Here is a 15,822-nt window from a genome sequence, read left to right as displayed (position 1 = left end):
AATAAAAATAAAAATTCTTACTGACCCCAAACTTTTGAACGGTAGTGTATAATGCTACAGAAGCTTTGTATTTCAGATAAATGCTGTTCTTTTGAACTTTCTATTCATCAAGGAATCCTGAAAAAAAAAGTACACAACTGTTTTCAACATTGAAAATAATCATAAATGTTTATTGAGCAGCAAATCAGCATATTAGAATGATTTCTGAAGGATCATGTGACACTGAAGACTGGAGTAACGATGCTGAAAATTCAGCTTTGCATCACAGGAATAAATTACTTTGTCAAATATATTTAAATAGTACACAGTTATTTTAAATTGTAATAATATTTCACAATATTACTGTTTTTTTACTGTATTTTTAATTAAATAAATGTAGCCTTGGTGAGCAGACGAAACTTCTTTTAAAAACATTAAAAATCTTAGTGGTTCCAAACTTTTGAACTGTACTGTATGTGCATGCATGTGTTAGAAAGCTGACAACCATAGAAATCATGAAGGGCACTCAATTTACCATCAGGACAAACAACTTTTTGAGACTGAGCAACACACACTCGCATGCTCATAATCCTGTTATTCTCCACAGGAGGTTGAAGCTCCTGAGTCCTTCTAAATTTATTCTTTTATTCTGCCTCTAGTGATTTTCTTCCTCCCTTCAGGAAACAAGCTTTCACTCACCACACAAAAGCTTTGGTTCTATGGTTTAGGGCTTCAGCTTGTCCTAGAGTCGCCTATTGTGTCTGCGTCCTGGACTAGTCTGTTACTTATGAAAGCTGCTTTCTGTAAAGCTCTTAAAATGAAATAGGCACATTTCCATCAGAAATGATAGAAACTCTATAACCTTTAAACAACAGCTCCCAAAAACACACAGGTAGCAGCGTTGAGGAAGATGCTTTCAAACCGTAGCTTTCCGGGCTACAAGTGTTGCATAATTCATAAAGTACTTCAACTAAAGTGAAGCTACTCTTTTGGAAAACATCAAAGCTATTTATGAGGGCAATATCTTTTAGATAATTGTCAGATTATATAATTAAACAAAACAAAGTACAAGGATCCCAATTAGGGTTGTGTTATATGTTAAATCATCACAATATATTTACAGTTATTTTGCTGGCCTTATACAATTGAGCAACACTGAGAATTTCTCTTTTTATTTGGTCATTACCTCAGCTTGAGTATGTGAGTGTTACAATATAAACTTCAGTAAGTAATTCAGGGGACCTGTTCAACTTAAATAAATGAGTGGTTGCAAGTTAAAATTCTAATTAATTGTTTTAATTCTTTTGTTCTGTTCTGTTGACATAATAATGTTGATCATTACATCAACTTAATATCATCTGTACTTTAAACTCAAATTTGAAAAAAACAAAAACAAATTAGGTTGTAGTAACTTAAAGGGTTAGTTCACCCAAAAATGAAAATTCTGTCATTAATTACTCACCCTCATGTCGTTCCACACCCGTAAGACCTTCGTTAATCTTCGGAACACAAATTAAGATATTTTTGATGAAATCCGATGGCTCCGTGAGGCCTCCATAGGGAGCAATGACATTTCCTCTCTCAAGATCCATAACGGTACTAAAAACATATTTAAATCAGTTCATGTGAGTACAGTGGTTCAATATTAATATTATAAAGCAATGAGAATATTTTTGGTGCGCCAAAAAAACTAAATAACGACTTATTTAGTGATGGCCGATTTCAAAACACTGCTTCAGGAAGCATCGGAGCACAAATGAATCAGTGTCGAATCTGCTGTTCGGAGCGCCAAAGTCACGTGATTTCAGCCGTTGGCAGTTTGACACGCGATCTGAATCATGATTCGATACACTGATTCATTTGTGCTCCGATGCTTCATGAAGCAGTGTTTTGAAATCGGCCATCACTAAATAAGTCGTTATTTTGTTTTTTTGGTGCTCCAAAAATATTCTCGTCGCTTTATAATATTAATATTGAACCACTGTACTCACACGAACCGATTTAAATATGTTTTAAGTACCTTTATGTATCTTGAGAGAGGAAGTGTCAATTGCTCCCTATGGAGGCCTCACTGAGCCATCGGATTTCAACTAAAATATCTTAATTTGTGTTCTGAAGATTAACGAAGGTCTTACGGGTGTGGACCGGCTTGAGGGTGAGTAATAAATGACAGAATTTTCATTTTTGGGTGAACTAACCCTTTAACGAAATTGTCTTGATAACTTCGGAAATTAGGCAGTGGATTTCTAGTTCCCAGCATGCTTTGCATTAGGACTGGATATGGATAATAAATGTTGAAATTAAGTGTTAATTTATTTGTTTTTAGTGAACGGAAAGACCTGTTAGTATTTAATGCTGTTATGTTTGACATTTAAAAGAGTTTCTGTAATGTTGAAGTTTTTGTAGTTACCATTGTGCTGAAGAATAGACAAATGAAGTTAAACACTATATTGACTCTATAAGCAATGACTGTGCTAATGCCAGTGACAAATAATATCCTGTTCATTAAATATACATGTTAAATAAGTTATGTTAGTGCATGTGCTATGATAGCTGTTGATTTGAACTGAAATAGATCAGATTGGTTCCAGGGTTCCAACTCTGGTAGATAAAGCGACTTAAAAATTTGTGTTTATGCTACAAATTATTAAGTTCCGCTAACTCAATGTAGCTTGTTGGTTGAACGTAAATTCACTCAAAGTTGTCATAACTCAAAAAAATTGATGCAAACTTTTTTGTTGAGCCAATGCATAGCAAAAATTCTGTTGGAGATGGCAGGTTTGATTCAGTTCAGTGAATCAGTTCAACATGTTTCACTGAATCAAAACTCTGATTCAAAATGTCCACTGTGTGGCTTTTTTTATATACTTTTTTAAACTGCAGTTCTTACATGAAGCATACTTAATATACTTGGCAACAATAACTGTTTAGTTTAAATGATTTTAGCAACTTTAGAGTAAATACATAAACACTGAGCTATACAGTACAGTCCAAAAGTTTGGAACCACTAAGATTTTTTATGTTTTTAAAAGAAGTTTCGTCTGCTCACCAAGGCTACATTTATTTAATTAAAAATACAGTAAAAAACAGTAATATTGTGAAATATTATTACAATTTAAAATAACTGTGTACTATTTAAATATATTTGACAAAGTAATTTATTCCTGTGATGCAAAGCTGAATTTTCAGCATCGTTACTCCAGTCTTCAGTGTCACATGATCCTTCAGAAATCATTCTAATATGCTGATTTGCTGCTCAAGAAACATTTATGATTATTTTCAATGTTGAAAACAGTTGTGTACTTTTTGTTTCAGGATTCCTTGATGAATAGAAAGTTCAAAAGAACAGCATTTATCTGAAATACAAAGCTTCTGTAGCATTATACACTACCGTTCAAAAGTTTGGGGTCAGTAAGAATTTTTATTTTTATTTTTTTGAAAAGAAATTAAAGAAATGAATACTTTTATTCAGCAAGGATGCATTAAATCAATCAAAAGTGGCAGTAAAGACATTTATAATGTTACAAAAGATTAGATTTCAGATAAACACTGTTCTTTTGAACTTTCTATTCATCAAATAATCCTGAAAAAAAATATTGTACACAAATATTTTGTACAATTGTACACATTAAATGTTTCTTGAGCAGCAGATCAGCATATTAGAATGATTTCTGAAGGATCATGTGACACTGAAGACTGGAGTAATGATGCTGAAAATTCAGCTTTGCCATCACAGGAATAAATTACTTTGTGAAATGTAAATTACTTTTTTTTGTTATTTTAAATTGTAATAATATTTCACAATATTACTGTTTTTTACTGTATTTTTAATTAAATAAATGTAGCCTTGGTGAGCAGACGAAACTTCTTTTAAAAACATTAAAAATCTTAGTGGTTCCAAACTTTTGGACTGTACTGTATATCTAATGCCACTGAAAGGATCTCAATCGGTAACACTTTATTTTAAGGTGATGTAGTTACGTTATCTTACTACATGTACTTACTAGAGTAATAACAGTAAATTATGCATAATTAAAAGTAACTAACCCTAATCGTAACTCTATAGTAAGTACATGTATATTACTCAATACTTATTTGAGTAAGTACATTGTAACTATGTCACCTTAAAATAAAGTGTTACCCCAAAAATAATGTTTTAAAACACTTAAGAAACAAAAAACCATAGTGATAAACACAACGGTTCATTGAAATAAACCATCAAAACAAATGCTTTACTAAAACAAATCGGGCCAATTCAGTGATGCTCACTCAGTTGCAAGGCTTTGCAAAACTACAATAATTAAACCAATACTTTTTGGAAAAAGTAGTTTGTATTGGTAAAAGTTTGCTACTTTGAACAGCTCAGGTACCGTCATTATTATTAGATAGTATGGTGGCTACACTCCCCAACACTGCTAAGTACACAAACACATACATACTGCATTAGGTCATACAGGCTTCTTTTGCAGTTTAATTGAGTATGTGCAAACAAAACCTGCTTGAATTCATCTCCCAATGAAAACTAAACAGTTCTTTCCTGTCTTAGGACTGCAGGAATGGATGTTTTCCAAGACAGACTATTTTGAGGCTATGATCAATATAATCCCATCATCACATTTGAAGTATCTACTAAAGAAGTGTGTGTGTGTGAGAGAGAGAGAGACAAAACAAAAATAGAGAGAAAGATGAGGAGCTAAAGGATAGAAAATGATGACGGCAGCTGATCCTTAAATTTGATTCGGAGAGCTTGGTGTGAGACCGTTACCATTTAAAGACAAAAAGAGGGCATGCCAGAGACACGCTCATGCAAACACACACAGAACGCATGCCTGCGTGCTGCTCTCATTCAGGCTGGAGTCTAGTGTTTCCATTGAAGAGAAAGCTAACGCACAGCAGCGTCCGACCCCAGCCCAGGATGCAACTGGTTGAAGCGTTGTTTTATAGCCACCACAGCGCCATTTAAACACTGTTACCATGGAAACTTGCACGTAAAGACAGTCTTAAACACACATGCATGAAGAGGCATGTAGGAAACTCAACACTACCATGAAAACCATGTGCAAATAAACGCTGGTGACCTTAGTCTGGTTTAGTTATGGACTAGTGGGGCCAAAAAATAACTGATTCATTAATTGATTAATCGGGGGGAAAAAATCATTAGATTAATCAATCATCAAAATTGTTTGTTACAGCCGTAAATACAAGAATGTGTGCTTTGGCTCTTTTGACTCAGGCCATTCAGGCTTTCTCAAGCCAACATCAAAGTTTGTTTACAAACTTTAGCTTCTTATTCATTTTAATGCATTTCTGCCATTGTTTGATTTGTTTATTGGGTAACTCTTTGGACTAAGGTTCAATTCATTAACATTAGTTATTGCATTGGTTAACAATGAACAATTCTTGGTTACACTTTATTTTAAGGTGTCTTTGTTACAGTGTAACTATACATTCAAGTACTGAGTAATATTAATTAACTACATGTACTTATAGGGTTGTGATTTGGATTAGGGTTAGTTGCATGTAATTCAGTTTTTTATGTAGTTAATTACTTCATCATGGGAAAATTCATTAAATTACAGTAAAGTAATGGATTACTCTTAATTTTTCTGTAATTTAATTACAGTTACTTCTGATGTGATTGAATTAAATACTCTAATACTAATTTTAAAATGTATGTTTTTAATGCAACCTACTCCCTTTAAATATTTTGGCCAGTTGAATAATTTGTGCAATTTTATATTATTTATTTAAAAGAATACACTCTAAAAAATGCTGGGTTAAAAACAACCCAAGTTGGGTTGAAAATGGACAAACCCAGCAATTGGGTTGTTTTAACCCAGCGGTAGGGTTAAATGTTTGCCCAACGTGCTGGGTAGTTTTATTTAACTCAACTATTGTTTAAAAATTACTGTATTGCTTAATTAAAATTAACCCAAAGTATGTTGGAAATGAACATTTATTAATGTTCAATGAATAATTTATATTAATAAAATATTAAAGCTTATTAATAAACATTCACCTTTTGTCTATTATTGTTGCCTCTAATTGCATCTGGTTTTTAATTTCCCAACTATTTTGGGTTCATTTTAAGCTAGCCATATAGCAATTTTTAAACAATAGTTGGTTTAAATAAAACTACCCAGCAAGTTGGGCAAACATTTAACCCAACCGCTGGGTTAAAACAACCCAATCGCTGGGTTTGTCCATTTTCAACCCAACTTGGGTTGTTTTTAACCCAGCATTTTTTAGAGTGTAGTTTCACACGCAGTTTCACGTCTATCCTTGTATTGTTCAACTGGTGGAGGTTGATATGGGATTTAAAGTAATTAGTAATAAAGTAATGCAAGAGAGAGTAATTACAGTAATCTAATTACACTGTTGAAGATGTAATTAGTAGCTAGTGATTAATTACTTTTTTAGAGTAACTTACCCAAACACTGATGTATTTATGAATCATTTATAGTTATTACTACAGTAACTACATGTAACGTGTAACAAATAAAGTGTTAGCATTTATTGATCTTGGTTAATGTTTATTTCTACATGATTTCATATTTTTTCAACATTTCACTAAATGAACACAGTTAATGTATTATGAACAAACATGGATTCTATTAACAATGAGAAATTGTATTTACAAACTGTATATAATTGAACCTGATTAATAAATGCTGTAAAAATAGTTGTTAGCTGCTTATTGTACTGATATTTATTTCAGTACGTCTGATGTTATGTTGTTGTTGTTTTTTTGGACATTTACCTCGGAGTACTATGTGAATACCACCCAGTGTTATTTTAGTATTTATATACTTATTATACTATTTCATAATATTTTAAATGAGCTTTTTCCAGTTTAATTTTTCAGTTTTCCGTTTTATTTTAATTTTAGTTTGTTTTAGTAAATTTATTATGTGGTTTTGTAATTTGTTTGCAATTATTTTTTATTATTTGTTTTCTATTGAGCTTTTTTTATTTCAGCTTTTAATCTTAGCAGTTTAAACTTATTTTATTTGCCAAGGCAACATTTCTAAAGTCAAAACATTTGTATTTTTTTCATCTATTATTATTATTTTAGCTTCTATTTCAATTAACAAATGCTCTTTTTAATAGCAACATTCCTGACCACATACTATAAAAGTTTATTTTCTAATTCAATATTTAGTGTTTGTACCCAGCCTGTGTGTTGTTATTTCACATGCAGCATCGCATACGGCCATGTTGGCTCAAAGTGCAGCAGTCGCTCTAATCGCAGGGGAAAAGCATGCGACTATAGGGCAGTTCTGTCAGTCTGAGATAAGAATAAGCTTCAAGTGCAGATACAGGCCGCACACAAATGAACCAAAACATGCAGTCACTTTCCAATAGCTAAAATCTACATACACACATTTGCATGCACAGTATATTAACATGCACGTCTACAACATACAAAATCCTTCATGTTTTTTCAAATACATAACACATAGCGAAGCAAAATCATCTCCATCTTTCTTTCATATCTAAACTCTCACCCACGTATCCTGGCGTTCCACAGGCTGTTGACATGACATCGCCCGTCCCCTCCATCTTAGACAGGCCGAAATCACTGATCATGATCTTTGAGCCGTCTTGAGGATTGAAATAGAGCAAATTCTCTGGCTGAAGACAAAACACGTTAACACATTAAAATCAAACACATTAAACCAGAGCAATAACTGCGAATGTGGGCGTGGGTCTTTCACCTTGAGATCTCGGTGTACGATGCCCATAGTGTGAAGGTAGTTAACAGCATCTAGTACTTGTCTGATGAGTGTACTGGCATCTTTTTCAGTGTAGAAACCTTTCTCCACGATCCGGTCGAACAGCTCGCCTCCAGATACACTGGAAAGAGAGAGAGAATGAGAGAGAGACCGCAACAAAGAGCTGAGAGACCACTAAAAACAATAGATATATAATATACTGTACAGTGCAACTGCAGGACTGTAATTTATGTGAAATGCCCTGTAGGGGGTGCTGCATGTCGACTCTGATAAGAACTGATCTGAGTTCAAGGGAAAATGACTTTATCTCATCACTGTAAGTTCAAAGACCCAGACGTCACACAGAGGAGCCTCGGCAAAGAACTCAATGACGTTTGCCCTCTTGATCTCATGCGCCTGCATTAAGGCAGTCATTCTTATGTAAATTCAAAGTCTTCTACATACAATTAGGCAAATTTAACCTCAAAGCTGGAGACATTAGTGCAGACGTGCATTAGTGCAATTCTGGCTTTCCAGAGCACACTGATGCTTATTGAATGTCTTAGGCTGGACTTGGTGTGGTTTCAGCAGGGGTGGTTTTCAAACTATTAAGACTATAGTGCCCCCTTCTGGAAGGACATACATTTATAATGCATGCCCTTTTTTCCACCTCTTTCTTTCCCCCTTAGGGCGCTTAGCAGGAGGTCGACTCCCTTTAGTTTATAGTCTTTGGTGGCTGGCTCAAAAACTGTCTTGAAACTGAAAGACTTTCGAGGTGCTGTGCAACTAACAACAACAACAAAAATTAAATATATATATATATACACTCCTAAGATCTGTTTAAATACCTTTTTACCATAAGATCAAAGCCAGCTTGTGATGTTTCTGGTCTCTGGCCTACTAATTCATCTTTTGTTTTGATCTATATGTAGGCCACATGAAGTAAACTAACATTTATGTGTAAAATTTTGTAAAAAAAAAAAAAAAATAAGTAGATCTAGCCATTAGAAATTGCCCCTTAAGGTAGCAAATGCACAAGTGTATACTGGACAAAGCAGCAGTTCTGGAGAGACTATTTTAACCTAGGATTATTTTCTTATGTTTACAATACATATTCCTCCAATGCACATTGCTTATTTCATTTCCAAGCATAGGCAAAGCAGGTGTAAGGCTGGTCAAGGCTTCCCCTGGCTACGAACTCAAACCGATGCATACTGCTGCTTCTGATTGCTTTTGGAGGGAAAAGCTGGCCATAACTGCTGGTCTAGGATCAGTTTTCTCCATCATAATAGCATATTGGTGAAAGATCCAGAGCGTATCTGTGAGAATGTCAAAGGTTTCTATTTACAGATTTTTTATTTTCTTGAACGCAATGGCTAATCAGAGGTGTTTAAGTTAGCACTGAACAAAAACTCGAGCGGATGAGTTCTGCATGCTCGCAAATCCTCTCATTATAACAAAGTGTAGACATTATGTAAATAGGAGATTGATTGTACTGTCAGCTTCATTGATTATAACAGAATTTTGTGAGATTGAACTAAGATGAGTGACAGCTTTTTAGTGATAATAAAGGGAGTGCTCTTTGCATGCTTTCTGCCATGACAAATCCCGCATACAGTATGCTTGCTTTGTTGTTAAAGTAGACGCTTTAATAACAAATCATTTATCCGGAGCATTTATGCTGGGATGTGTAGGTTGTGCGGCGACACGTAACTTGAAACTATTTCAAGGACATCTATTTCAATGTGTTTTTGAAGGGGAAGCGCATCTCCTTAGCCTTATCCTGGAGTCGGTTCACACTCCGCCTATGTTTCCAAGCCTTATTGACTCCTGACTATATGCATGACCTTTTGGACTTTAATTGAACACTCCCGCTCTACGTCCTTGTGATGCACCATCTCTATTGTAATCAATGGATTTACAGCGCTCTCTGACGCAGTGTGCAGATGCCCTTAGTCTGTCCCTTTCTCTCTGCCCTCATGTAGTCCTCTTTCCACTGCCGTAAATCATGCCATACGGTGCAGAAAAGCCTGAGGGTCCAACATGCATAAAGAAAACGGTCCGTTTCTGATCTTTAATCACACGTGCACACGCACTTACATGCAGAGTGAATTATGGAAAGAGTTTCTAAACTGCATCTGTGAGATCATACAGAAAGCAGATTGGTACTGTTTAAATATTCATCTCAACACCATATGCCAAAATGTTCTTCATGTTTCTCTCTAACACGCACACACACTTGGCGCAACCTATTAACAGGGAAAAGAGGGGCAGGCTCCCGGCCAACTATCAAATTAACACTGTGGAATTTAAATTCTAATGCGGTTTCCAGGGGGCGAAATGAGGACGGAAAATAAATGTTTGTTTCCTCTAATCCTTCTAACTTCCCTCTCGTCTCCACATCATCAGCATTCAAAGTTGAAATGAAATCAGAATTGACCCTGTTTATGCTTCGTAATCTCTCATCAAAATGTAATGAACGTCCTCTCTCCCTAAACCGAATTTCCTTTTCGACTGATGTCGGCAACCCCTCGCCTCCAACGACTTTATACCATTCCCAACTGATAAAGTAGCTGTCTTTTCATATCAACACATGTGCATCTAAATACAGACACACTCATTCAAAAAGTTTTCGAATACGTAATCCATAGAGAAGCAGCATCATAAATGACATCTCTATAAAAGATTATTCCGGGTTCAGTACAATTTAAGCTCAAATGGCAGCACTTATGGCATAATGTTGATTACCACAAACAATAATTTGGACTAAAGTCTGTGTTACAGTGAGGCACTTAAAAGGAAGTGAATGGAGCAAATCCATAAACGTATAAATAGAGTCACAAGATGTAACCAATAAGCATGTTAACATGGTTTTAGTGTGAAAAAAATCACATATTAGCCATTTCTGTGTAAAGTTATATATTATTTTACTTTTGCCATGACAATGTGATGCCAAAGCTGAATTTTTAGCACTAGTCTTCAGTGTCACATGTTCCTTCTAAAAATCATTAGAATTCATTCTAATATGCTCATTTGCTCAAGAAATATTTAACCCTTTTGCGGTCTTCGGGGTCTTTTTGACCCGCAAATGATGTTTGCTCAAATAAAAAAAAAAAAGTTCTCTTTGTCCAAATGGCATGAGACTTTGTATGGTGGTTAACACTTTTAAGATCTACAAATAAAAAAAAATTGGAGTGATATCTTGTTTTTATGTTAGTGTAAAAAAAAAGTTACATTCGTGGTCTTCGGGGTCTCTGGAGACCCCGGCAACAAAATGTAATTTTGTAACAATATAATATATTTTTTAAAAACCAATGTAATTTTATTCTGTTTATTAATGTTTTTACTCAACATTTTCGCAGTTTTTGGAGGATTTGTGATATCTTTTAAATTTATATAAATAAATTAAAAAATATTATTTTAAATAGGTTTTTATGCAAAAGCAGCTTTTTATGTAAAATTCACTTTATAAAAGGCCCAGATTTCTAACTTTCATTCATGTGGATAACATGGATAATTTGACATGGTTTAGTGTAAGATTTTTGCCCATCTTTTGAAAAATGCAGTTTTAAAAGTAAAAAAACTATCACTTTTACCAGTAGATGGCTGCAGAGCTCCACTATTTGCTATGTGCTATTTGAATGACTGAAAGACGTCTTTTCACAAGTTTTTTTTCAGTTGGATTCATATCTAAATGTTATGAAATCACAATTATAACAATAAAAATTACTTTGTCAAAGTTTAGCATTTTTTGTGCAGGGCAAAATCAGTTTTTCAATAATAATTTTATAATAAAAATAATAAAATAAATAATGTTTTTTGCATTTTTGGAAGTGTGCCACTTCATTTCTGTCTATGTGTGTTGTGCGTTGTTTCTGATTTTGAGAATGGATTTTGTCCAATTTCTAAGTGGGGTCTCTGTGGGTTACATTATTGATGATATTATTGAAAAACTGATTTTTTCAGTACAAAAAATGCTAAACTTTGACAAAAAGTAATTTCTATTGTTATAATTGTGATTTAATAACATTTAGATATGAATTCAACTGAAAAAAACTTGTGAAAAGACATCTTTCAGTCATTCAAATAGCACATAGCAAAGAGTGAAGCTCTGCAGCCATCTACTGGTAAAAATGTTAGTTTTTTTACTTTTATAACTGCATTTTCCAAAAGATGGGCAAAAATCTTACACTAAACCATGTCAAATTATCCATGTTATCCACATGAATGAAAGTTAGAAATCTGGGCCTTTTATAAAGTGAATTTTACATAAAAAGCTGCTTTTGCATAAAAACCTATTTAAAATAATATTTTTTAATTTATTTATATAAATTTAAAAGATATCACAAATCCTCCAAAAACTGCGAAAATGTTGAGTAAAAACATTAATAAACAGAATAAAATTACATTGGTTTTTAAAAAATATATTATATTGTTACAAAATTGCATTTTGTTCTCCAGAGACCCCGAAGACCACGAGTGTAGTCCCTTAAACGAAGACCGCACAAGGGTTAATATTAACAATGTTGAAAACAGTGATTATTTGAAATAGAAATCTTTTGTAACATTATACAAGTCTTTACTGTGACTTTTGATCAATTTAAAGCATCCGTGCTGTATAAAAGTATTAATTTCTTTCTTAATGACCCCAATCTTGTGAACAGTACAGTGTGTCACATTATAATAGCAAAATTGGTTGTGAAAGCCATTTCACCACTAAACACAGGCCACGTTCACACAGCAACAGAATACACTTGTCAGTCCTGTATTTGAGTCCTTTATCCGGTTAGGTTTACACACAGTTCAGTTATTTAAGGAAGTGACAACCGCATTCTATAACTGAACTCAAACCCGTAAGTTTTCAGGACTCACATCTGCATTCTTGGAAAACTCGAGCTGTGACAGAACCGGACTGGACAACTAGTTATCGGTCACTCATACAGTGAGAGAGAGCCGCTCTGCACTGCATAAAAGTGTGTCTACCGCATGTTCTGAGTTTTCATGTGGTTTCGGAGATATGAGATATGAATGATTTTGATCCAGTCACTGATGAGTTCCCTGTCAGTTTTGTGTTCTGCACACAATTTGGCGGCTCAATTGGACTCTGGTCGTGTCAAAAGTGATAAGACTTTTAGTTTTACAGATGTAGCCATCTTTGATATTACTTTCATCACTGTCGCTTACTGATAAGAGAATTTGGACTTGACACCGGTTGCACGTTCATGCTGTAAATTGCTTTTTAAATGGGACATTTCAAAACTCACACCTATAATTAAACACGGCTGTCAATCCCCAAAACTGACAGTGTGAACATAGCCATAAACATTGCTAATAACAACACACTGCTCTGATGCAGTAAAGCGTGCTTCTCCTGTTGAATAGTGCAAGAGGTCTGATTTAAATTAATGCATGCAAGACAAGCAACACACTCCCTTTGCATCAAGGTGCGTGTGATTGCGGAGCTGGAACGACATAGACATTCTGCTACCCATCACCAGCGTTACGCAACGCTTCTACGTCAGCATACAGCATCTCTCAGCCAACTCACCAGACTGCCACCCTCTCTCTTCCTCTCTCTCCAGATCTACATTCTCCGTCTTCCAGTTCACCATGATCTGGGCTGCGGCCAACAAACGCCATGCCATCTTTTTTTCGAATCGTTATACAGATTCGTTTTTTTATGCATTCATGTGTCAGAACATTAAAGTGAAGTGAGCTGAAGTGAAGGACGGTACAGAAGTCACTTTAATACTTGTCTAAGAGGTCAGACTGTCAACTGCTGTTTAATCAAAGAGTAAAAACACAAAAATGTCTGAGGTTTACAAAAAGATGAGCATCCGAGCTGTTAAAAGTGTTTTGAATGTCTTCTGCTTATATTCTTGCACTTTTATTGCTCTTATAAATGTCTGTCAAGGTTTCTAGATTTGTATTTAGTTTAGTTCACCCTCTCTTTGACCCTTAGAATCAAACAGGCTGTTTTTGCTACTGTACTTTTAAGACTTCAATATGTAAATGACCTCTGTTATGATGGCTAACCTCTTCGCATGTGAAATGAGACGCCCCCGCTAGGTTCCTGAATACTGATTAGGAGATGATGATGTGGGCGGTAATATGTTACAGTCATAGTCATAGATCCTCAGATATGCCATATTTGATTTGTGATCTACAGCAGAGTTGAAGATTATCAGTGAATGATGAGATTTGAACTATTCCTGCAACATGGTGATATCACACCAGAAAGGACAAATTCAATTGACAAAATTGACATTTATAATGTTGCAAAAGATTGCTATTTCAAATAAATGCTTTCTATTCATCTAAGAATCCTGAGGAAAAAAAGTTTCCACAAAAATATTAACTTTTTTTTTTCTGAAGAATTTTCATTTTTGTGTGAACCAACCCTTTAACATGTTTAATTCATCTAAATTATTATTTTTTTTTAACTGTTTGAATGAATGATTCAATGACTCACTCATAAATACTTCACTTGTTTCATTACTGGATGAATCAGCATTTTTGAACAAATCTTTTCAATGAATGATTCAATGACAAATACATTTTAACAGTCACTTGGCGTAACAATGTAATTGATACAATCGTAATTTGAAGTGCCATGTTACTTTCAAAAGGTGATGCTCTATTTTGATAACTTCCATAGACATCAGTGTTTATATCCAAACTATAAACATGTTTGGATGGTAGTGTACATACATATAAACAGATAACTGGATATTTGCTTGTTAAAATGTGAACGGAATGAACAGAAAGACATGAGCACAATGCATTCTGGGTAATTCTGTATGCGTTGAACATACTCACAGCTGCATTATAAGGTAGAGGTGATTGGAGCTTTCATAGATGTCTTCCAGCGCCACTATGTTCTCATGCTTAATTCTGCAAAACAAAACACATAAAGCTCATTTAAATGCACAATTTGACAATTTAACATTATTAAACTATGACTAAGTAATACAATAGAATGCGGAATATAAATATTCATGATTCTGAAGCTGAATTATTTTAGACGAATATGCTTGCACTATGGAAGCTTGTTTCCACCATGAAATAAAAAATAAAAAAGGTAATTGCAACTTTTTATCTCACTATCCTGACTTTTTTTTCTCACAATTGCGAGTTATAAAGTCAGAATTGCGAGATTAACTTGCAATTGCAAGTTATAAAGTCCGATTGTGAGGAAAAAAAGACTGATGTATATATCTCACAATTCTGACTTTATAACTCGTGATGGAAACAAGCTTCCATATTGCACTCTGTCACTGACTAGATATATTTAAAATAACGTAGGCCACAATGTAGTACTAGCACTAAAACTCTTTCATTTTTTTCACAGTATATTTATTTTAGGTGAACTATACACAATACAGATCCCTATCACTATCCACGATACATATTGTTTTGTATCACGATATATTGTTACAGCCCTAATGTATTTATATCTGAGACAGAGAAATTCCACTGATAATTCTCAATATGTTTATCTTTTCATCTGAATGCAAATACAACATTGAAAGATAAAATTGTAAAAAATTTTCCGTCTCAGCTGCTGCAAGAGAGACATATTTGTATTGAATTATTACATTTCTCAAATTGCAATTTTAAAAACATGCATTTAGGGTTGTGTTTTGTGTGTGTCTGTTGCAATCTGGCTCGCTTTGCCTCCAGGTTTGTTTGGGAAGTGAATTTAAGAGAGTGGAACATTCCGGATCTGCTCATAAGCATATGAATACTTCAGTGGCGCACATTTCCATAAGCCCATAAAATGTGCAATAAACACTGCAATGTTTTATACCATGAAGTTGCATACACTAGTGTGAATGCTTTTGTCATTGAAATTAACATTCAGCGCACATATATTTTTACATGCATTTCAGTTTAAGGTAATTAAAAACATTTTAATTTGATTTAAAATTTGCATGTATATATATTTTCATATGCCAAAAACAAATGATTAAATGGCTTCTAAAGTTTATGAAGCATTTAGATGCACAGCTAGGGTAATCGTTGTCATCTAATGGATGCTGTTGGGGTGCCTGCTTTCAAAAGCAGCTTTTCATCTCTGTCATATCAACTGGCAATATTTTTTTGTTTTGTTTTTCTTCTCCTCTTC

At 34.2% G+C, this 15,822-nt stretch overlaps 1 protein-coding gene across 1 annotated transcript in view; it reads right to left on the bottom strand.

Annotated features, from left to right (window-relative positions):
• The window catches only part of camk1da (calcium/calmodulin-dependent protein kinase 1Da), a 66,412-nt gene that overhangs the window by 13,347 nt on the left and 37,243 nt on the right, over positions 1-15,822 (bottom strand). Inside the window, exons 3-5 of the mRNA XM_048155235.1 lie at positions 14,514-14,588; positions 7,698-7,836; positions 7,488-7,614 (exon numbers count right to left, since the gene is read on the bottom strand). Coding sequence (XP_048011192.1) covers positions 7,488-7,614; positions 7,698-7,836; positions 14,514-14,588 — 341 coding nt within the window. The remainder of the gene's footprint in view (positions 1-7,487; positions 7,615-7,697; positions 7,837-14,513; positions 14,589-15,822) is intronic.

The sequence above is a fragment of the Megalobrama amblycephala genome, linkage group LG14, assembly GCF_018812025.1.
Source record: "Megalobrama amblycephala isolate DHTTF-2021 linkage group LG14, ASM1881202v1, whole genome shotgun sequence".
NCBI lineage: Eukaryota > Metazoa > Chordata > Actinopteri > Cypriniformes > Xenocyprididae > Megalobrama > Megalobrama amblycephala.
This window is presented reverse-complemented; position numbering and strand designations above follow the sequence as displayed.